Source organism: Ambystoma mexicanum, chromosome 4q (assembly GCF_040938575.1).
Source record: "Ambystoma mexicanum isolate Mex_15411 chromosome 4q, UKY_AmexF1_1, whole genome shotgun sequence".
Taxonomy (NCBI): Eukaryota; Metazoa; Chordata; class Amphibia; order Caudata; family Ambystomatidae; genus Ambystoma; species Ambystoma mexicanum.
Window position 1 is genome coordinate 1,108,741,885 of NC_090928.1, and position 23,628 is coordinate 1,108,765,512.

Genomic DNA, 23,628 nt, shown 5'->3' on the forward strand with positions numbered 1-23,628 from the left:
GCTGCTGTTTCTGCCTTGCAATTTGTGGCCGGGAGACTTTCCACCCATTTGGTAAACAAGCATGTTATGGTTAACATGTACTTGTTCCCCCTAGAGGAGCGAATCACAGGCCAAATGAAATCTACTTGTAAATCTGACCAAGGCAGTGTCATCCCCCTCTTCTGGAGGGGAGCTCTGTGTGTGAGTGATGTTGGCTGAAATTGTACACACACAAGACACCCCTTCAAGTTTTGGTCGAGGTCCTGTCCCATGTGTGGCCAGTATGCAACCTCTCGCAAGATTTCTAGAGTAGTGTGAAAACCCTGATGACCGGCTGTGGCCGCATCATGGGCGTGATTTAGCATCAGGCTTCAGAATGAGGTAGGGACCACCCACTGGTCACAGCCAGATATTGATCTCCTTACCAACAAACCGTCTTGGATTCAGAACATTTTTGGACATTTCATCAACACCCTGAGGTCCTCTTTCCCAATGTAATTGGTATCCGTCAGAGGAAAGTTCTCAGGGCCCTCAGTGTGTTGATAACATTTACCAACAATTGGATCCCCTTTTTGTGCAGTGATTAAATCAGCATCTGGGGTCTCCTTACTCCATTGGGCAGTTGAGAGTTCATGGTTTGCATTTTTCTGGGACCTAGTGATAGCAGTGACCTGGATCTCCCCCAACAGGGAATCAATCTCAAGGAGATCCCCCTGGATGGCTCCGGTTTTGGCCAACTGATCAGCTAGGTTGTTTCCAGTTTTGTCTGGTCCCTCTATTCTGGAATGACCCTTGATCTTCCTCCAATAGAGGTGACCAGATCATCGATATTTTGGATAAGCGTGCCATATTTAAGCAATTTGTTGTTAGCACATAGCATGCCTCTGTTTTTCCAATTTACCAGGTGCTCCACGAACCCGTTCCGGACATAATCTGAATCAGTGATTATGACCAGTTAGTGGAGTTGGTGTTGAACGGCAGTGAAAATGACTTGATGAACTGCCATCAACTTTGCCACCTCGCTACTGCAGGGACTGATTTTGTACCCAGCAGAGGGTTTCGGGGCATCATTCACCCAGGCATTCCCAATGCCGGCCACCAGTTCCTTCTCCCCATTGTTGTCAACATGGTAGGAGCACCCGTCCACATAAACTGTGGGCATTCCCTCACACTTGTCTTCTTCATAGAGTTTGTGCAGGGAATTCAGGTATGCCTCCATGTTGTCCTGGGTTTTAAGACTTTCGTCCTCGAGACAGTTCTCTCTGGCACAATTATGCAAGTCAGCCAGACCTTGCGCGAGGGGACTATTCTTGTTTAGGTCAAAAGTGACCTCCACAGGAAAGCCTTGTATTGACAGAATCCAGGAAGTAAATCTGGAATTACTCTCATTTCCGGCCCTGATTCTGTCTCTTTGGGGGTATTGCAAAGGCTGGTGTGGAGTCTCCACTATGATGTGTTCCCCCTGTATGAACGGGCAGTAATTTTTCAGTGCTCATACCGTTGCCATGAGTGCCTTCTCACAATCATTGAATTTTTCCTCCACAGAGGATAAAGTCTTGCTTGCATAGGAGATGACTTTATTGACCTTGTCATGCTTTTGATATAATACTGCGGTCAGGCATGTATTCGAGAACCCTGTCTCCAAGAAGAACTCCTTGTTTTTGATAGGGTAAGCTAGACAAGGCGCTTGTGAGAGGCTTCTTTTGAGTTGCTTTACTGCCTCGGCTTGTTCTGGACCCCACTCGACCCCCCCCCCCTTCAACAGATGGATCAGGGGTCTTGTGTTCTCTGCGTAATCCTCAATGACTTCCTACTGTAATTAGTCAGTCCAAGGAGGCTTCTTAGCTCACGCAGAGCTGTGGAGTCTTTCAGTTTTAGGAATGCTTCCACTTTCTTTTCTTGGGGACAGAGACCCTCAGGAGTTATCTCATGCCCCAAGAGGTTTACATGGGTTCTCTACAACTGTGCCTTTTGGAAGGATAGTTTTGCTCTGGCAACCCTCAACTGTGTCAGAACATAATGGATTTCCGCTATGTGTTCCTCCACAGTTGAGCTTTTTATCAGGACATCATCCACATAGGCCAGGTTACACCTTTCACCCTTGTTGGGCATGGCCTTATGTAGGAAGATGTTGAATTTGTTGCCGGAATTGACTGCCCCCCGTAGGTAAAGTCCAGCTTGTATTGGTCCTCCCTACTGACAGGCACGGTCCAGTACCCATTGGTCAGGTCAATGGCAGTGTATACCTTTGATCCCTGGATCTGGGCCAGCCCCAGGTCAATTATAGGGGAGAGGCCATCGGGACATATGGACCCGTTTATTCAGCTCCCTCTGGTCAGCACAGAGTCTCCACTGGCTGTTCAGTTTTAAAATCCACAGCACCGGATTATTAAAGCTGCTGTGGACTGGACGAATTATCCCACGGGACACAAGGTTTTTGATGATTTCCTTCAGGGACTCCATGGATGCGAGAGGCAAGCGGTATTGCTTCACAAACACTGGAGCCATTCCAGAGTCCGTGGGAATTGTTGAGTGGATATCGGTGTGACCACAGTCATAGGAGTCCACCGCAAAGAGATCTTGAAAATCTAAGAAAACCTGTTTCAACTTTTGCTTTTGCTCCAGAGTCTCACAGGCATCAGCTAGGTTGTCCCGCTCTTCAACCATTTGTGTGAAGCCTGGGAAGACTTCCGGTGTTGCTATCTCAGCGGCCTTCTCCAGCTGGGTGGAGAGATCCCTGGTTAGAGTATTGACCTGGACAGAGGGTTTCTGGTACGAGAGGCAGTCATTGTGGACCTGAATGTTCACCTCCTCCTGCCTGATGTCACAGGTCACCTCTTCCTCACCGTAAGGGCAGGAAGAGTACACCAGGAAATTCCCCCCTTGCCGGGTGAAGATCCTGTCTGATGGTAAGTGATTGTCACTATCACTGTCAAAGCAGCCATTTGGGATTGGTCCTATCAGTTCATTACCTAGATCCATGGAAACTGTCAGTCATCAACCGCCATTCCAATACTGGTGCCTGTGCCCAGAGTGATACTCCTAAGGTCGCTGTTATCCATCAATATTGTAATAGTGTTGTGTTGTACATTGACTAATGGTGTTGGGTTTAACCCCAACCCCAGCTGTTGGAGATGGGCATTGATGTGTACATATGCATCAGGATTTTGCAGTTCCTGTCCTCTTTTAATTTTTAATTCAAGTGGGAATAGTCTGGTCCGTCCTGGGATGGTGACCTCCTCTCCAATTTTAACTTCAACTGCATACAGCAGCAATTCGGCTGACCAAAATGCTTTTTCTGAATCATCAAAGTACATGGGATTACCCCCTAGTCCGGACCAGGCTTTTTAATTTATCAGATCCAAATTAATGGCAACCCGATTGAGAATGTCACTCCCTAAATAGAATGCCACAGTGACATCTCACACGACCCAACAATTATGTACTATGCTTTTGTTCCCTATAGAAATTTTGAGCATACACCTGCTAGGCAGGAGATATTTGGAATTGGGAGTTTCCAGGCCCATTTCCCACTTATCGATCAATTTAAATGTGGGAATGGCTGGATCTTTTGGGAGCTTTCGACACATGGCTTTGCTGATGAAGCTCTTACCGCTGTTCACGCACACTCGTGCGAGAACAGATTCCTACCCACCATTTAACTGAATAGGGATGAATAACTGTTCTCTAATTTTCTGAATATCAGCTAAACTTTGAGCTGGTTTCTCATCACTTTTGGCTATAGAATTGGAATTTTCAGATTGGGTATTGGTGTAGTATTTCAAAGTATTTCCTTCCAGTGTGGAATGCCACTTGAAGCTGGAAGGAAGGTTGATTTTCAGGAATGGAGAGGAGTTCCCATCACCCATTTGTTGTCCTGCAGCAATTACTGTCACATCAGGTATTTGATTGTTCCGGAAATGAAACGCAATATGATCAGGTTTTTGTTCAACCATGTGGCATGTGCCATTTAAACTAACATGGTTGACACTCTGCTTCTATTTCAGTGGTCTGTTAGTCCGAGTCCAGAGGACCCTGTTCACACAGTCTATTAGGGGCGACAACCTACGCAGGATGTCATTCCCTTGTAAACAGGGTGTGCCCTCTGGAGTCACGACTATGACCGGGTGTTTCACTTTGTGTCGCCCAATTTTTATTTCCAAATCCGCAGTCCCCTCGACAGGAATTTAATTCCCATCGAAGTTCTGGATGAGAGGGATCTGGTATCTCTTCCCCCATTCCTGAATTTAGCTGCTCAAAAGCCCTTTTTGACAGAAGAGTGGATTGGGATCCAGTGTCCACCAGCGCTGAAAATGTACATTGCCCTTGCACTTGGACCGGGGCATAAAATCTACCCTCTTTCACCTCCAATGGCAAAGTTAATGTGCATTTTGGGCAAGCTTGGGTGGTCAATTTCCTTATTTTTGACTCCCACACAGGGGTAGTTTGGGCATAATTCTGAAAGAAAAATGGGGGTCTGAAAGAAAAATTTTGCATTCGGATATTTGGGGAGTTTCAGGCTCCCCTTTTTCTGATTCTGGCCACCCCCATCCCCTTTTTGGAGGCAGTCAACAGAATTGGTTTGTGAGGTTCGGGATACCTCTGTTACTATTGGGTTTCCTGGATTCTCATTCTGGGGTTCAAGGATGGGCAATTCTGACTCAATCCCCACATCCACCCAGTCTTCATTTAAATCTCTTGGGACCCATTTTTCTTTGGGAGGAGTCCCCCCGTCCCTGACGGTGAAGATCTTTTTCCCAGCATCCTCTAAGGATTCCTCCCCTTCAAATTGGAGGACACTAACTTCCTCCACAAAACGGGCCTTTTGGAGTTCTTTATTTCTCCTACCCACCATCTGTTCCTTGGGTTGACGATTTTCGGGGGCAGGAGATTTTGGTTCCGGTTCCTGGGTATCCAGGGGCTTTTCACGAGTGAGAAGGAAGCTTCTTCTAGGGCTTTACACCTCCCTTCCCCCCCGTGCCGCCTCCTCTGGAACCGGTGAATTGTCAGGGTTCTCTTGGTCATTGTTCTGGGCTGGTACGGGGGTCTTTGGTCACCTCTAGGTGGATCACGGAAAGGGTAACTATCCTTTTTCCCGTAGTACCTGGATATGGTGAATTTTGGTAACCCTCCACCTTTGGCCTCCCCTCTACCGGATTGGGTTGTCTGGGTTCCTGAAATCGGGGAATGAAAGGAGGGTTGTCCTGCAGGTGGGGGTTTTGTGAGTATCGGGGAAAGAAACTTAACCCAGCATTTGGGGGATTACTGCCCTGCTGGGGGAAGTTAGGATCGAAGTTTCCCGGGCGGTACTTTCCTGATTGGATCTCCCCCCTGGAGCTGGGGAGCCCATAGATACCCCAAGATTGGTCGGGTGCCCTTGTATCGGGGGCTGATCTAATCAGGGGAGTCAGGGGTCCCATTGGTGGGATTACCTCCTTGACTGCCACCTGTTTGTGACTGGTCTGAAGGCCTTCTGAGTCTCTGATTTTGTGTAGGTACATTTTTAGGCTCCCCCATCTCTAGGTCTAAAATGAGGGCAACCTTCACCTTCGCCACCTTAGCAGCAGCACGGGTGTTGGCTGGTTTGGGGTTCCTGGACACGTTTTTATTTTCTGCAGGTTTTTGGACCTCATAAATGCAGGTCGCCTTCTCTATGACTCAGTCCAGAGCTCTTTTGTCATGGAAATCCCTCACCAGCTGGGCCATGATATACTTGGGGAGTGCATGAAAGAAGGTGGTTATAAACTCCCTGCTATCCATGCGCACCCTCCTAGTGGTTTGTGCAAAGGCGCGTTTGAGATCCTGCACAAATTCTCGTGGCGCCTGATCTTCCCCGCACTGCAGATTGTTGGTCACTTTGCGAGCCTCGTGGGGGTTTCTGTGTGCGGAAAAGTGTTTCAAGATGGCCGCCCTGTAGGTGGAGCATCTTGAATGGTTCTGGTCCTCCAGTTAGGCAAAGAACCTGGAGTACTCGGGGAGAAGGTCCATTTTACATAATCTATGCAGTTCTGGTTGTCTTTCATATGAAAAGTGTCCATCATCTGCTCATAGAATTCCAAGTGTTCCCTAACAGAATATTTTGCGTTTTTATGGTATGGGCTTATGAAACTCCTAATGGCCTTAATCTGCCTAATGGGGTCTTTTGTCATAACTCTCTTGAGTTTGTTTGCCTTCTTTGGCTTAGCCACCCAAGTCCACTCGCCCTCAGACTCAGAGGCGCTACTACTTGAGGTGCCCTCATGATCATCTAGGCACTCCCTGATTCTGCAAGCTTGAGAGGGGCTCGCAGAATGGTGGGGCCTAGTCTCTCCCCACCCATGGTGCTCAGGAAAGTAGTCTTGTGACTCTTCCCTGCTCCCAGGGTTGGCAGAGTATCCCTCCAACTGCCCTAATTGGGTAGGGGTCTTCAGGATGCTCTTTTTAGGCCTCATTTCATTCTGTTTTCCATCAAATTGAACCAACTGGTTCGTTGGTAGGTAGTATTTCTGTAGGTCTAATTCCCTGACTCTCCCCTGATAGGAGTCTTCCTTGTCAGAGACATCAGCCTTAATGTTTGAATATCTATACAGGGATGCCCGTCCGTCAATTTCTGGGGGGCGCTGATCTGTCAGTTCCATCATGCTAAACCTATTGAATTCTGCCGGCCTCATGGTTTCCGGCTCGTGTGAACCGGTAGACATGAAGTTGGCAGTGTTCACCGTATTAAATGGGTTTGAGTCCTTTAGTACAGAGGTCCTTATACTATGATCAGGGTTTACCCTGTCCCTCTCTACCTATTCGGGGTCCCTCCAGTTAGGATTTACTCTAGCACCCTCTTTCTTTAACCTCGCTAGTTTCTCCTTCTCAGCCCCTGCTTCTTGATAATAAGCAAAGATCTTAGCCTTTTGCTCAGCTATCAAGTCTTTACTGGCCTCTATGACCCGCTCTTGCGCTGCCACTTGTTTGTGGAGCCCATCATTCTTTTCACAGAGGGCCTCATTGTCTCTCTGCGCTTCCTGTATGGTTTGGGAATCATGAGACAATTTCTGTTGCAGGAGACTCACCTCCTGAGTTTTTGCATCTTTGGTCTGGGTGTTTTCTGTTTTGAGTTCATTTAGTTTCTGGAGGGCTAACTCACTTCCCTGTAACTCTATTTTTAATTTGCTTACATCCTGGCCTAGGGTGTCTCTCTCCCGACATAGGGTGCCTCTCTGTTCAGCAAGGTCATCCCTTTGTTTCCTGATGGTATTGAATTTCTGGCGTTCTTCATCAAATTCTGTTTGAGAGTGGAGGTCTCTCAAAATTAACTTATCATTTTCCTTTTTCAATTTCACCATCCGATCTTGTAGGGCAACTATCTGCTCTGTGCAGACCCTGTAATAGGTTAATTGTTTTCCAGAAACTCTAGTCTTACTGCGTCTAATTGGGCTTCTTGGTCTACGTTATTCTGTTGTTGGAGGACCAAGTCCTCTTTTAATTTTTTTATGTAATTGCCAGATTCTACCTCCAACTATTGGCTCTTGTGTAATTTTTGTTTGGCTAATTTTAGTTCAGCCTGGATTGATTCTGTGCTAGAGTTTCACTTTCCTCCTGCTTTTCCCGCATCACTCCCATGTGGAGATACATGTAGGACGCGATCCTGACAATTAGAATTTGCTCCTCTTTAATTTTTGTGGTCATATATAATTCACTCAAAGATTGGTGTAATAGGCCATTATCCTGCCATGTAGCCGGGTTTATGGCAATGACCTGTTGTGTTATTTCTTGTAGCCAGACTTTTTCATCCTGTTCTGGCCACTCACCTCTGACAAATAGCTTGTGCAGAAGGTGCTCCCTAGCCATATTGATTTCTGCTACGGTCATTTTGGACATTTTCTTTCTTTATTAATTTATTTATTTGTATAAGGGTAACCTTTATTCTGTTGCTTTTCTGTCTATTTTGGGGTTGATTTTAGTTTTACTTTTAGACACAGACCTGGTACTTGGAGTATTTGTTTTGGGGAGGCCCTTGTACAGTGTAACCCAGTATTCCCACCACACAAAGTATCACTACCTTGCAGGTTAGTCTGCTGTGTTAACTGTCACGGGTGGCAACCAAAACCCAAATCCCAGCTAACGAGCCCCCATGTTTGTTAAGGATTTCAATCAAGCGACACACACCTTGGTCTCTGCCTAGTATTTAGCGCACAATTGAGATGCTTCTTTTCTCCTTATTTGATGCAGATTCAATTTTGGGATGGTACACCACTCATATCACACACCCTTTTCAAATACCCTGTGTCACAATGGACCATGAACCAGGCTGGTTGGTAAAATGCCATATTTATTTATTTATTTTCAAATTCAAAAGAAATCATACACTTTTTAATATGGGGCAGCAATCACCAATGGTGTGATAATTACAATAAGAATGCGAGTAATGCACTGGGTTTAATGTTTTAGTGGAACAGATACACAGCACAGCGGAATAAGAGCACTTTTTGGTTTAGGAAAGATAGTACCCAAGTTAGGATTTCCCCCTGCAATGTTCCCTCAACCCACAAATAATCAATTCTGAGTGGATAAACAGAAGCAGCGGGTAATCCGGAATGAGAAACAGGAGACGGAATCCAAATCTGACCTTCCCTCCACAAGTAAGAAAGAAAAAAGGATTTTAAACCCCTTGCAGTGTTATGAAATGATACTCGGAAATGGACAAATAAATAATGAATGGGAGAAAAACCTTGAAGGAAATATAATTCCTCACTAAAGCAACAATGCAAAGACACTAATAATCACAAAGAATGGATTACCAAAAGCATGCAGTTCAAATATGAGTGGAAAGTTTAAAACAGATTGCAGTAAAATGACGCATCCAAAAGTTGAATTTTTTCAATTCCCAGCTTAAATAACCCAAACGGTTTCTAATAAAAACAGGTGATTTGGAGTGGGCTGAGGGATAGAGGTATATCACAGGGATATTCTAGAAGTGAAAGTAAGTCTCTAGCTGGTGAATTGGAGGAGTTATACCAGATATAAAAAGGTGCACTTTGAGTGAAATAAATCCGTGAAATAGGAAAGGAAATCAGTTGTGTCAAGAACAGTTTTACTTTAAACTAGAGTATTCAGGCTAGACCACCAAAGATGGACACAATAAGATCCAAGGTTGATTCGCGAGTTCAACCCTATCACCCCAGCGCCCAACCTTGGCGGAAACCAGTCCGATCACTCGAAATAGGACTAATAGCATAGGATTACACAAGACAAAATTGAAAAGAGAAATGGCGCTAGCACTAGAAATCAAGGGCAGGGTGGCACGGATAATTCTGACAGTTTTAACAAGTTATCAGGATAAGGATAGGATTACTTAGAGAGTGAGATGAGGACCAAGGCAAGTCAAGATATACTATGGATTTCTATGGGGTGGTGATTTATACTTACAGTCCACTTTTAGTTTTGGGATTTTTGGACTGTCAATAGGGTCGGGTTACTGCACGGCGGAGCGCCTGGCAAACAGCTGGGCAGTTCTGGTCACCGGATGGCACTTCTGGACTGGCAATTCTGGTCACTGGATACTAAAGGTCAGCTGGATGGCAGGATGGCAGCGGGCATGCAGTTAGTGGGCAGCAAGCCAAGCTGGTTCAGGATGCAAAAGGTACCACAGCTTTCCCCTTTTTATGGGCGATTGGTGGGTTTTCAGATTTGAGGCCTTGCTGGGAATAGGATCAGCACTGCTTGGGTTTTTCAGTGGGCCCTGGAGTACGGTCAGCAATGCTTTGGCCTTGTAGTTGGGGTTTGGAATCGGGATGATGAATGGAACAGGAACGCAGTGCAGGAACTTCAGGAAGAGTGTGTGCCCAGAGTCTTGTCAGGGACTCTTATTTATAATGCATAGTGGCATCATCGAAGTATATGGCTGGACAGGGTCTGCTAAACACTCCTACCAACTGGATTGGGCAATCAATGTTGGCTGCCTCCCCTAGGATGTGACTCAATTTAGGGGTTGTACTTTTGTGAGGTGAAAACATTTCCCACAGACCTTTTTGGCAAAAATCAGTCATAACAGAATTTACACATTTGTACAGTTGTGGCATATTAACCAATGACATGAGCAGGTTACATATTTTATGCAGACCATTCCACTCCAACTCTGAACTCTGAGACATTGTTTCGCCCCTCTGATACATTTTTGTAATTTTGAGTATGAAAGATTCGGCCTAAAATTCCATAACTGTATACAAGGGATGTAAGTATAAACATTTGCATTGGTATCATTGATACTTTTCTTATAATCCCCAATACTTTGCCATTTCTATTCCGAAGGTGTCAGTGACTTCTACAATGTCTCAAATTCTAAAACACAAAATCACTTTTAAACTGCAAGATTTTTACATTTTTACAAAGTCTTGCTGCAGAGATAAGTCTTTAAAGTGTATTTATAAAATAGTCTTTGGAAGCAAATGACAGTCCTTTGTCCTGCACTGGACCATTTCTTTCTTTTTCAGCTACCACTAACTGTCACTTCCCCCAAAGGGTTCTTCCAGCTTCATTGAAGGTTTATTGCCCCTTATCCACTTTGCACTTTGATGTCACAGAATTTCTATTGAAAGAGGCCCCTGCTGAGACTGAAGTCTGGATTAGTATGTGAAGTATCTTTGTCCTGGTCAGTCTCAGTTTTCCAACCTAGCAATTATCACTTTCGTGTCCAGGAAGTTTATGGTGGCTCCCTTCCTTGGGGGAAGCCTTGGCTCTGCCAACTAGAATAACTTGTTTTTGGAAACTTGCAAAATCTAGCTAATGTTTAGTTTAAACCCTTTATTTTCTTTTATTTGGTCCTGAATCAAACAAACAAGTCTGTGGAATAAAAATAGCCCATATGTGTTTCCCAGCAGCCAACCCCTTCTCATTGCTAGGCACAGACAAGCTTTCATTCAACATATTACTTTTCCTTTAAAAACAAGCATTTATTTTTCTTTGGTTTGCAAACCCCATTTTACAGATGTTGTGAAAACTGCTTGCATTTCCTTTCAAATTCGATTTTGCCATCTGACTTCCCAATAATGTGTTACAGCCATAGTTAGTTTCTTGTACACAACAGTCTGTGCAAGGCAAAGGTCTCCTGGAATTGAAATGTGCACAGAGCTATGATTTCTTTAGCAGGGTTTGTTCCTTTGACACTTTGTAGCACAACATAAAGCGTTTCCCGTGCACAGCAGAAAGTGAAGTTTCTTGGGCCTTTTTTCAGATTTGGCTTAACGGGGCCTGTCATTCAAAAATCATGCCTGGTTTTGCTGAGGCACAATAGATATACTGAGCATGTCAGGGCCTTATTGATCCCAGTGGTTTAAGCATGAACAGATGGAATTAGCGTCAAAGCAGCATTTTTTAAAGGTGAAAAAGTTTCCTTTTAAATGGGGATTTTGGAGTTTCAGCAAAGCAGTGCTGCCTTTTCACTTGATTCCATTCGTATGTGTCAGAACACACTGGCGCACTTCTTCAGTGTGTCCCCTGTTTCCATCCTGCCTGATGGTTGCTTGGCAGGACGGTGCAGCCATCTTTTTGTTGCTGCAAAAAGCAGTTTTGAGGCCATGGTGCTCACAAGAGCCAGCACAGCCATTTTGCTGTATCTGCGCAAATGCAGCTTGGTGATGTGCAGAAATACTGTTGAGTGGGTCAATATGTCCCACAACTCTCTCTCTCGGTCTCTCTCTCACTCTTTATTTCTTTCTTGCCCTTCCCTCTTTCTCTCTGTTACTATTTCTGTTTTCTTTGTATGTCTTTTTATCTCTTCCCTTCTTCTCTATGTTACTATTTCTGTCACTCGCTCTCTTTCTATCTTTTTCTCTCCATTCTTCCCCTCTCAGTCCCTATGTTACTATTTCTCTCATTCTTTCTCTCCCCTTCACCTTTTTCTCTTGCCACTGTTACTATTTCTCTCTTTTTCTGTCTTTCTATTTTTCCCTCCTTCCTCTTTCTTTGTGTGTAGCTCCCTGTTACTATTTCTGTTGCACTCTCTCTTTTTCGTCTTTCTTTCTCTTTCCTTCTCTTCCCTCTCCCTCTCTACCAGTGTTACTATTTCTGTCACTTTCTTTTTCTCCCCTTCTCTCTCTCTCTTTGTGTTAAATATGTCTTTGTCTTTCTTGCTCTCCCCTCCTTTCTTTCTCTCGTTCTCCCTCACTATGTTACTATTTCTCTTTTCTGTCTTTCTATTTCTTCCCTTCCGCTTTCTCTGTCTCTCTCTCCTTGTTACTATTTCTGTTGCACTCTTTTTCTTTCTTTCTCTCCCCTCTTCCTCTCTACCAATGTTACTATTTCTGTCACTCTCTGTCTTTCTCTCCCCTTCTCTCTGTCCCTGTGTTACTATGTCTCTCTTTCTCTCCCCTGCTCCTTTCTCTTTCTCTCTCACTATGTTACTATTTTTGTCTCTCTATCTCTCCCTTCTCTTCTCTCTACCACCCGCTCACTCCCTCATGTTTCTTTCTTCATCTCTATCCTCCCTCTCACTCGCTTCTCCATAACTCTCCCTATCTCTGTCCTTTGCTGTATCTCACTTACTTCCACACACTATCCACTCTCATATTATCGCCCTTTCTCTCTCTTTTCACACACACACATTGCTATGCCTAGGGGGTCAGTGAGCATACTGTATTAACACACTTTTAAACAGCTTATACAGAAAAAAGAAATAATGGAAGAAAAACATACTTTTGTTAATCATTAGCCCTTTGATGGTGCCCCCTGCTTCCAAGATAGCCATGGTAAAAAATATAAAGGTTTGGTTTTCATACCTTAGACTTTGGAGGGGATTGGGGCACACTGATTGCTTCGAATCCTCCCATTTTATGAATGTCCGCATCCAAAGATCAAAACCAGACATTTTTTCCAGAGAAATATTTATGTCATAAGCGTGGTAAAATAATCAGTGTTAGAAACTCGTATCCCATAGCTGCCCCACCAGTAGAACATTGCACGAGAGGGACCCCGGATGGTATGCTGCCCAGACTGACCCACCTCTATCCCCCCCAAACGATAATCCACCAAAGGCTCACAGCGTTTGCAGTGATATGATATTTTATTTGTAACGCGCTCATACACACATGTCTCAGAGTGCAACAAGGTAAGGGAGGGGAACAAGGGAGGACAAAACAATGATCTTACTAGGCCCTGTGACATTGAGAACATGCAAGTGCAGTGGGAGAAGGAAGGGGGAAAGTGGGGTTACAGATACAGACCCAAGTGCAATGGTTGCCATGAAGCAGTGCAGGTGTGTGCCAGGGTGGGCAGGGACCTGGGCCTGAAATCAGTGGGTAGCCAGGTGCACAGAGCCGAAGCAGACAGATCAGCAGGGGAGAGGAAGAGCAAAGGCAGAAGCAAAGAGGAAGGTCTTGAGTTACTTCCGGAACCGGAGATGGTTCTCCTCAAGTTTCAGAGTGGCAGGGAGGCTGTTCCAGAGGGGGGCCCTAGCCGAGGAAAGAGATCTACCCCCAGCTCGTTGCTTGGAGGAGCGACTGATCCTGAGGGAGTTGGAGGTGGAGGAACAAAGAGCTTGAGTGGGACGGTATTTACAGAGGGAGAGTTGAAGGTATTTTTGACCGAGGCCCCAGAAAGCCTTGTGGACAATGCAGAGAGTTTTGAATGTAATCCTTGCATCCACTGGGAGCCAATGGAGAGATTTCAGAGCTGGAGAGATACGATCCCAGGGCTTGAGGCCAAGGACAAGTCTCGCAGTCCTGTTCTGGATAAGTTGTAAAGGGCGGAGAGTAGAGGCAGGTAGATTAAGAAAGAGGCTGTTGCAATAGTCAAACTTAGAGAGAACCAGAGCTTGGGAGACAGTGAGCTTCTGGGGGAATGAGAGGAAAGGAAGAATACCTCTGAGGATGTGCAGTAGGAGGTTTGACTTTTTTGATACATCAGCGATGTGGGTGGAGAAGGAGAGTGTGGAATCAAAGGTGACACCAAGGTTCTTGGCCTCGCAGGTGGGGATAGGGGGATAGGAGGTGGGCCAAGGGAGGCTGGTCAGAGAGTGAGGGGAAAGGAAGGTGGCCAAATTACTCCTTGCTTCACTGTAAAAGTCTGCAAATATAGCATGTGGAACATGAACTCTTGATTTATTTCTATAGTAATGGATATGTCTTTATTGAACTTTGCTGCATTCGTTGTTGGTGCCTTATCTAAAAACCATTAAGTGAATAAAAAGAGACACTGCCCAAACAGACTGGACTGCAGCCATATTGTTATAAAACTGCTAAATGCTCATTTAATAAATGCTCTTTATTTTTGCACCAAACTAGGGTCAGCAGCACAGAATGGCAGTGCTTTAAGGAGGGAATTTTCAGGAGGGAGCTATGGGGCAAAGCGTCAGACAATGGCATCGCCTTCAGACGGGTCGTTGTCCTCCGGTGGAATGGAGCCAGGGAGTGATGCTCCAGCAAGGGACTATGAACGTGAGGTGAGTGTTGTGCATTTTATCAGAAGGATATCTGTCATGGCTGCATGCAGGGCAGATAGTGATAACAAACGGGGCTTGCATACGTTTTTGATATTTTACAGTGCTGTATGATCTTATCCTTTATGGCACACTTGGTGTGCAAATGTGATGTACATCAACAGAAACATCATCAAAGTGGGTTCTTCCACTGTATTTGTGGGCAGGCGAGTTCTACAAAGGAAGTTATTATTGGAAATTCTTTATGGCATCCTATGCCCTTGTGTGGATAGCCTGGCGCATGTTGCACACACCGTTTGCTTTTTTTTTGGCCCTTGTAAATATGGTTTACTGTATTTTCAAAAGGACATGGTTGACACCATTAATTTAAGTTTTGTTAATATAAGTCCTTGACCTGCCCAGACATGGATCCCTGCATCAAGCCTGTTAGCGAGAATTCTAATTTCTGTACTAATTCCCTTCAACCTTAGAGACCCCCAGCTCTTTTGCTAGACTTTAGGACTTTTTACTTTTAACCCTGGAGTGAGTGAGACATTTTTTTCACTATTGCATGTGTTTTGACCTGTTTTATATGGTTCCTATATTTTTGGAGTCTGACAAACTCCATAGGCATCTACTTTTTTTATGGTGACACACAGCACCTTTAGTGTAGTGTCACAGAGAAATACTTTAGATTTCTAATAAGGTTTATATACATTTCTTGTGTGAACTACTGTCTCCAAGAATAGTAAAGTGAAATTTACACAAGCTGGTGTCCCTCTCTGTGAGTTCAATTCAAATCAATAGGCCTAGGCCAAAGTCAATGGGCTAGTGTTCTGGATAGGAAAGACCAGTTCTGGTATCAAACGGTAAAGTCTTTCCAAAGGTTCTCAGAAGGAGTTTAGGCGAAAAAGAATCATGTGTCGGGTCACAAGCTGATTAGGCCTGCAAGTTGGGAAAGTTTCACGAACTTTCACTGCGAGAGTGGTGTTCTCTTAATCGGGTTGGCACAGTACCTTTGTATGAAAAAACAAATGCTGCTGAAGTCGTTGGTTCCTGGCAGTTACTGCAAATCTCGCTGTTCCTGGGCCTCAGTCATGGGGACAAGAGGGAGGACGTCGGGGGACTCCTGCACTGCGCGGGATCGTCGAAGAAAGCAAACAAAATGGAGTCACTTCAGTTCCAGTAGCTGTAGATTCAAGAACACAAGCTGGTGTCCCTCTCCCTTGTTAATCCTAACCAGCCTTGAAAATGGCATCCAGGTGTCTTATGAGTTGATTGTTCCCACCAGCTCAAAGGAAGAAGCCGTCCTTGAAGGAGCTTCTCTGTCGAAAGGAGTTTGGCAATTCGGATCTGCAGCAGGGCTTCACCGGGCAAACCAACGGTTCAGGAGTTGCAGCAGCCGTCCTCTTCCAGCTCGTCTTCGGTTCTTTTGTTCCAGTGGTCGACTCTGCTTTCCAGTCCAAGAGACTCGCCTTTTAAACAGCTCCCTCCCTGTCATTCCAGCCTAGCTGTCACTCACCCAGCAGGGTGGCTGTCCTTGCCAGACAGTCAGACAGCCAACCACGCTAAAGTGCATTTGGGTCTCCTAGGAGACTAAGCACAGGGAGTTTCAGGCACCTCCCTCACACCTGCCCACCCCAGACAAACAGAGGCCAGAGGCGGTCTTCACTCCAGAAGCCCGCCAAAGGCACACAAGCAAAGGGACCAAACCTGGTTTGGCGCACAGAGACAAACACTAGAAGGACCTTTCCAAAAAGAAACAATGAAAAAGAAAACCAGGACCTGTTTAAACAAAGGGGCTTAAGGCGCCATCTTGAAAAACATGGCTCCCGTGATTTTTAGCTACCAGTGTTCGCGGTTGGGAAAAATCATCGTACTTCGGTGTAAAACCACTGCCACCAGCCTTTTCAATAGGAAAGGGTAGCATTTGACTGCTACATGAGAATTTAGACATAGGGGATACTATGTAACCCCTCTAGCACTCCATTGTAAGATGGTGTGTGCTGGGTCTATGAATTTGGAAAGACTAGTAAAATCAATTTCACCCTACATTCTCTGGGAAACAGTAGTTTATCCCAGAGAGAGTATTTAAACCTTGGGGGAGTCTAAAAAGACATCCCTGTGTCATTGCACTGAAGGTGCTGTGTGACACACATAAAAAGATGATGCCTATGGAGTTATCTAAAAGCGCATAGAAAGAACGCAAATGTAAACCACAAATCAAAACACATGAAAGAATGCGAAAAAAGGCTCACACTCTTTCCAGGTAAAAAATTCAAGTCCTCAAAATCCAGCAAAGTTGCTGGGGGTCTCTAAGGTGAAGGGAATTAGCACATTTTTAAGAATTCTCCCTAAAAGGAGACATTCCCTCATTGTACAATCTCACTTTGGAACTCTTATCCGCAATCCAGAAGGAGGGAGTCACTCTTCTGTACCAAAGAGACCTATCACTTCTTTAATTTAGTTGTAAGAGTAAGGGAAGGAAATGGGTTTCTGACACAGCACTCTTTATTTTGAATATCCTGAATGACTCTGTGGTATTTTAGCTGAGGCAGGGCAACCCCTCTAAGCACTATAGTAAGATAGATTTCTTTTTTGCTATATGAATAAAAGTCTTTGTCAAACGGCATGTCCCTTTTGTGTCAGACTCATACTTCTGCACCCTTACAACATGCTATTGTTCAAACTTTGTTGCCTGGTCATCACTTTCTTTTTGATGCAGGCCCTCCTTTGCTTAATCAAAAGTTATAGATTCCCTCTAGTCACCTTTGTTTCTCCTCACTCAGACTTTTGGTATGCATGGACGTTAGCTTTTGCTGTTTGAAGCTGGGTATTCAGTTCAGGCATGTCATTTGTAGAACACTGTTAGTGGATCTGTGGTGTGTGGCCAACGTTACGGAGTTCAGACGTAGACTGTACACATGGTTATTTACAGTGATTCCTGCACCGCAGTTATCAGTTTGACACCCTCTCAGTAACCGCAGCACCAGGAACCCACCTCAGTGGCATTAGTGAGCTCTACAAGTCCATCTTAAAATAACATATCAAGGAGACTGAAGGACTGTGAATAAGGGATAAAATGTGGTTCATGGAAATATTGTACATGTGAAATTTACTTGATAATGAGAGAGGTGGTGCTGTGCACTCTTTTTGTAAAAATGTAATCACCGGCATTCATAGAATAATTTGCATTTATTGGCGATGTCAAGTCGAAAATGAGGCCTAGAATATTAATATGAGGCACCACGCAAGTTACTGTTGTGAACAATCTTGTGATGTACCCATGTTTGAACAATTTGAAAACAACTTGCAAGTAACCTTAAATCCATGCATTGTGTTTGCTGTCAGGCGAATGTTGTGTTGACATCACAAAGCATGGTTAGTCTTTAGACTCTAGTAATAGATGTGATTAAGCACAGAAACAACAATTTCCAATGACTAGTTCACGTTGCTAATTTCTTTCTTTGTTTTAACAGGACTCTGATTCCCCAAGACATTCTACAGCTTCAAATAGTTCCAACCTCAGCAGTCCTCCTAGCCCAATTTCACCTCACAAGACCAAGAGCCTCTCACTCGAGAGTACTGACCAAGCAAGTTGGGACACATGAACTGCTCCAGCGTTTATGGCGAGTGACATCCCAGCAGCTTTTTGTCCCCTAGCTTCTCTTCAGTTGCCCCAGGTCTTTTGCTTTCCTCCACCCTACGGCCTCTGCACATGACCAGGCATTAGTGATGTGGGCAGAAAGGACTCTGCCTTCTCCAACTACATGCAGCAGCACTGAATCACCCCAACTCATGAGCAAAAGTGTTAGTGATCAAGAAGCAGCCCAGAGGGTCGGCGAAAGAGAGACCTACTTTAACTTTCAGCTAAAGGAATGGCAAATGTAAACGTGCAAAACCAATTGGGAAGCAATGCAGTAAAATGTTTCATAAAGCGTTACTTCAACACTCCGTTCAGGACTATCACTGTGTTCCTCACATATGGCTTATCGAAGGTGCAACGTTCTCCCAAACATGGCCAGCAATGAATGTGTATCTGATTGTTGCCAACAAACTTTACTAGTGGAGACAATGCATATTCGACAGCATTAGAGTTTAGCAAATTCAACTTTAAATGTAAGATACAAATGTATATACAAGCATCATTGATTCAGTTGGACCAAGATGCCTATTTAAGACCCTTTCCTTTAATTTAATGTCCTTCCCATTTTCATACTAATTATTCAAGATTTTAAGCTGTAAGGAAAATGCAGGGATTTGCCAGTGGCAACTCTCTTTGTAAATGGTTGCAAGGGGATATTTTAGATAAAGAAATTTGAGACTCTAATGTGATTTGAAATCACTAAATTGATGTCCTAAATTTCATTTGGAGGTGTTTTCAATTGTTAGAAGGATGAAGTTACCAGATAGCCCTGTTCATGCATGCCGCAATCCACGCAGGAAGCCACAGCGTTCTCTTTTCAAGGCCCTCCTGTACTTACTGTGGCGGTATACCTCTTTCCTAATGCCCAAGATGACAGTGGACAAGAATTCGCTGACAAAGGACAGGAAATCGCGACTCTCACTGCTTAACAAAGAAATATCTAGTTCACAAAAAGACTGGGAGAGAGATCTTCTGCCAGGCACCTTTCATCACCAATAACCAAAACCATGCATCAATGATGCACCGAAGGCGTGTAAAATGTGCTGTTCAATTAAGCCTGAGCAGGAAGAATGTTATTTTTTCTATTAGGTCATCTGCTAGCCTACATACTGTTATCTTAGTTGTGAACTGTGGTCAATTACGCATATGAGAAACAGGAAGCATCTACGTCTCTACTCTCTTTGGTGTCTTTAAAGTACTAGTGAACTATAGAGAGATCCATTCACCGAGAGAGAAGCAATCACCCTTCGTCAAATTACACATTTTCAGTTTGTTTTTCCACGTTAAAGCTGCAGCTCTGCATACGAATAATTGATCTCTAAAAGGCAATTTGCTTATCTATTATTCTGAGAAACCCTCAAACACCCTCTAGTGTTCAATTGAAAAGAAAGTGATGGATGGAAAGGATGTATCTGCTAGTCTAGTAAAGATTAGGCCGTAGTGTAGCCTTCACCATTCCTCACCCTACCAATCTCTCTTAATCCCATATTCCATCCACAACCCCAGGGCTGGTTCAGACAATGTCTGATTGGTAGAGAATCGTAAGCTATGAAATGTTGGAGGAAGGTATTCCTTGCGCCCATTTTACACCCCATCTGAATCATGGAGGAATGGGTTTGTTCTTCTCCTGTGTTGTAGAGCTTGCGCCTGATTATCATGGTGATGGCAGTTTGCCTACAAGATTCTATACTAACAGTGTTTGAATGTGCCACCCACATGTGAAAATGTTTCTTCCAGAGGTGCTTTATTTTTCCAAGTGCATTATGCTCCGTCAGAAATGCTCTCTGTAGTGCAGCAGGGACGAGTTGATCAGGACGAATTTACAAGAGGCAATAAAAGGCATAGGAGATCAAACGAAAAGAGAGATTGCAAACTAAGCAACCATTTTGCTTTTCTGTTTTACTTTCTTGCATTTTTTATGATTCTCTGATTTTCTGCTGGATCACACCAGACAACCGCAGCTAAGGTGCAACATATAATTATTGTTCTCACTACAGCATGTGCAAAACCTACATTATTTCAGTTGTCTGTGCCACTGTCCGTATGGTCGCCCAGCTTTGAAACGGAGCAGCAATTCCAGTTGACGGGGCACAATGGAGCAAAAAGATTCAAGAGAATGATTATTTGCTCCTTCAAGACTTCTTATTCTTCTAATATTAGGACAGTTACTTTGCACCAAAGGATCTCCCTCATTCTCCTGCTTCCTCGTGTGACACATCATATAATTTACATACCTTCGAAATCTACTTTGTGTTTGTTTCATTTATAATGTAATTTTATCTGTTAATAGGAGGCTATTTATAATCATTATGCTGGTACATTTTATACAGAAGACACATCTATGAAAAAAGAAAAATATCTATCAATGGGTAGTGGCAGCTGTTCTCTGCTGGATCATGTGTCCTAAGTAGAGACCAGTGGTGCAAGAAAGGTTGGAAAGAACTGAAGCATGTTGTATATTTTTTGATCATGTGAAATGAAAGGAGTGCAAACCATGATGACTTTGCATCACTATTCTGTATTAAATTGTTTTATAAGAGACACTTGTTTTGTTGCATGTTACAAAGTTGCTCATTAGTATCTTATCCCACATTGGTAGATGGCTTATCAAAGAGTGATATTGTACTATGGGTAAAGATCTTAGGCCCCGGGGCTGCAACATTTTACTAAATTGATATTTAAGATAACCAATAAGTAGTTGCCTTCTATATCTGGCAATTGACTGATGTAGCGTAATTGACCCGTCTCGATAACATTCTGACAATGACTGCATTTTACGTTTTACCTTTGTCTAGGGTATTAAATTACCTGTAAGTGTGGACCACGGCTTCAAGCGCAAAGAATAAACAAAAATATTTTTCCAAAATCCATTGTTTTTCACATCCTCCCCTCAAGTGGAACCTACCAGCAGGGAATATTTACAGTAACAGCCAAAATCAAGCAATCATTATCAATGCTAACTGGTGCTTGTCATCCCATGACATCTCCACTTTTCCAAGGCTTCTTTCATTCTTTAAAAAAAATCTGTTCTGTCATATTAAGTGCTGGTCTGGTACTGTTTCCTGTTTTTCTGTTGAGCGTTCCAAGACAAAGGTGGCCGGTATGTCACACTATTGGATGTTGCCCAAGCTGACATTTCAAATCTGGGTTCCCAGTGTCTCCACCTCCTGTAACCAATCAACATTGCTTGTCACTGTTTTTTGATATGTAAGACGAATGCTGACAGCACCTGCCTCAGGTTAATTATTACAGTTTGCGTCCTAAAGCTTCAAAGTGTCATGCGTACAAAATGCATTATGTTTCATACAGCTCAGTTTAATGTTATGTTACATTGGGTGTCATAGTTTTGCTAATTTGCACATTATTTTTTTTATTATTATTATTAAATGAATGCATACGTTGCAGTGGGGTTTAAAAAATGTGTGCCCCTCTTTTTTTTCTGCTGATGGACTTGATAAAAACAGCTTTGTCATTGAAGATGCTGCTAATAATTAATATTTTGACATTTTTACCTGCTGGTGGCTTAGTGATGCTGTGTATTTAGAACAGACATGGAGCCCAGCATTGGCTTTGGTTTCCATAAAAACATTGCTTTCACAATGCGTGATGCACATGAGTTCCATAATATTGAATTGAACTGGCCTTTCAGCAGAGAAAGCCTTCAAAGCTCTTTTTTATATAAAATGTTTGTTTTCAGTATCTGGTCTGGTGGTTGTTCCTGCTCTAGTGTAGTGTGTTTTATCTTTTCTAAACCACATTGAAAAGGCCATGACCAATCATGTTGCAGAATCCTGTGCGGTTTGCCACGCACAGCCATACAGTGGATTCAATAAAGTTGTACTGTAGAATGCAACTTCCTGCACTGCACTCCGCTCCGCTACCTCTTTAAATCATTAGAAACCCGGGAGACTCAACAACAGCGCACAAAGAGAAACGATTCAGCTGCACCTCAAGCGTGGGTTGGAACAGACAAGGGCTGAAAGAAATCCGCAGTGTTTTCATCTGAGCCCATAGTACTGTTAGGTTTATGTTTTGATTGGCTTAAAGAGCAGTGTCATAATGTTTCTGAATGGGCTTTAAGATTAGAACTGCAGCATTCCCCATCCCAACAAACCACTGTTGGGTGTCCGCACTGCTCAGTGGGTCTCACACCACAAAGATCCCCCAACCCCCTTACACATGTAGCATTTCCTGCCACTGGTGCCTGAACTCATTGTAGCTTTTTCTCTTGGCGAGAATAACCTGCATACTGTATTTACTGTGGGAAATGATCTGTGAATTGCTGGCAGCCAGACCTGTATATGAGCTGGGATTCAGGGAGGTAGCCATTGCCAGCAGAGTACAATGGCTCCCAAACAATGTGTTCTTTTAGCTCAAGGAACGAGCTAGAGATGGAGAACCTACTAGCTGAGGGATCAAGCACTGCTCACTGCCAACCAGACAAATCACATTTCAGGAAGTATGTCAAGTTAGCTTTGTCTTTCCTTCCCAGGCTGACCAACACAATTATTGTTAAAGTAGAGTGCAATCTCCATGCAGATACAATCATGTTTGTGCTATATTGTCCACGGTCATAAATCCACCAAGACAAGTTGTGGAAAGCATTGCATACCAAGCTAATTTATAATTATTTGATTAGTTTCAATTTTCAGATTAAGTTAAATAAAACACATATTTTGGGAAAAAGTGGGATGATGACATCATATGGTTCAAACAAAAAACAAAACCGTTCTTTGTTATTATGGAGACATGTTACTTGCCTTTTTATGTACAACAATTTCATATCATTTATTTTTAAATGCATATTTTTAGGCTTTTTCCATGTAATATTATTGTACATTTTTGCATGTCATAGATTTAATCACTTTTATGTTTTAATAAATACAATCCAACCAATGTGGGAGGGGATGGGGACCAGGGAGGAGGGAGACATTGCTTTGGCTTCCTTTCACTTTTTATTTGGTCATGTTTTGTGCTCTCAGAGTTGCAGGGAACTTTGTACAAGATTCTCTGCTACTGAACAATGATGTAGATTCTTTTGCACAGAAATATTTAAGGTGGACAGTCCATAATGTAATAAAAGACTGACCACCACTATTTTATGTTGGTAAATCACAGTAAATATTAATCCGACTTTGATGTAATGCAATAAAACAGGGATCTGTAAGACATTTTTTGGGGTGTTTTGTTATTTGTCACTTGCGAATATTTTTTGACTGTTTCAAAACAGGTGTGTTATTTCGATGCTTCTCTCCAACCGTGGTGCTATTCAGTGCTACTTTCCATGGCCAAAAAGGACAATTCCTGTATCGGTTTGCGATGCTGGTTAGGGGACATTTTAACCTGCTGTACTACTACCATTAGTAACCAAAAGTCTGTGATTGACTGGTAATCACTAATGTTGGAAATACACGTAGACCAGCATCAGCTTATCCAAAAAACAGATTATTGACCACTCATTCTGTGGTTAAAGTACTGTATGTATGTCTACATATGGGATTTATAAAGAGCAAACCTAGGGTTTGCAAGTAAGGTGCTGGAGTAGCAGAGGAGCTGACATGGCTAAGGCAGAGGGTATCTTCTGAGGTGGAGAATTGGGTTCAGTGGAGCGATTGGCACG

General features: G+C 43.5%; 1 protein-coding gene across 2 annotated transcripts in view; it reads left to right on the plus strand.

Annotated features, from left to right (window-relative positions):
• Positions 1-23,179, plus strand: part of CDC42BPA (CDC42 binding protein kinase alpha) — a 1,600,792-nt gene extending 1,577,613 nt beyond the window's left edge. For both annotated transcript variants that reach the window (XM_069608679.1, XM_069608678.1), the window contains 2 exons: positions 14,229-14,386; positions 17,842-23,179. In XM_069608679.1, the coding sequence (XP_069464780.1) occupies positions 14,229-14,386; positions 17,842-17,973 (290 nt within the window). In that variant the 3' untranslated portion in view covers positions 17,974-23,179. The remainder of the gene's footprint in view (positions 1-14,228; positions 14,387-17,841) is intronic.
• The last annotated feature ends 449 nt before the right edge of the window (positions 23,180-23,628 follow it).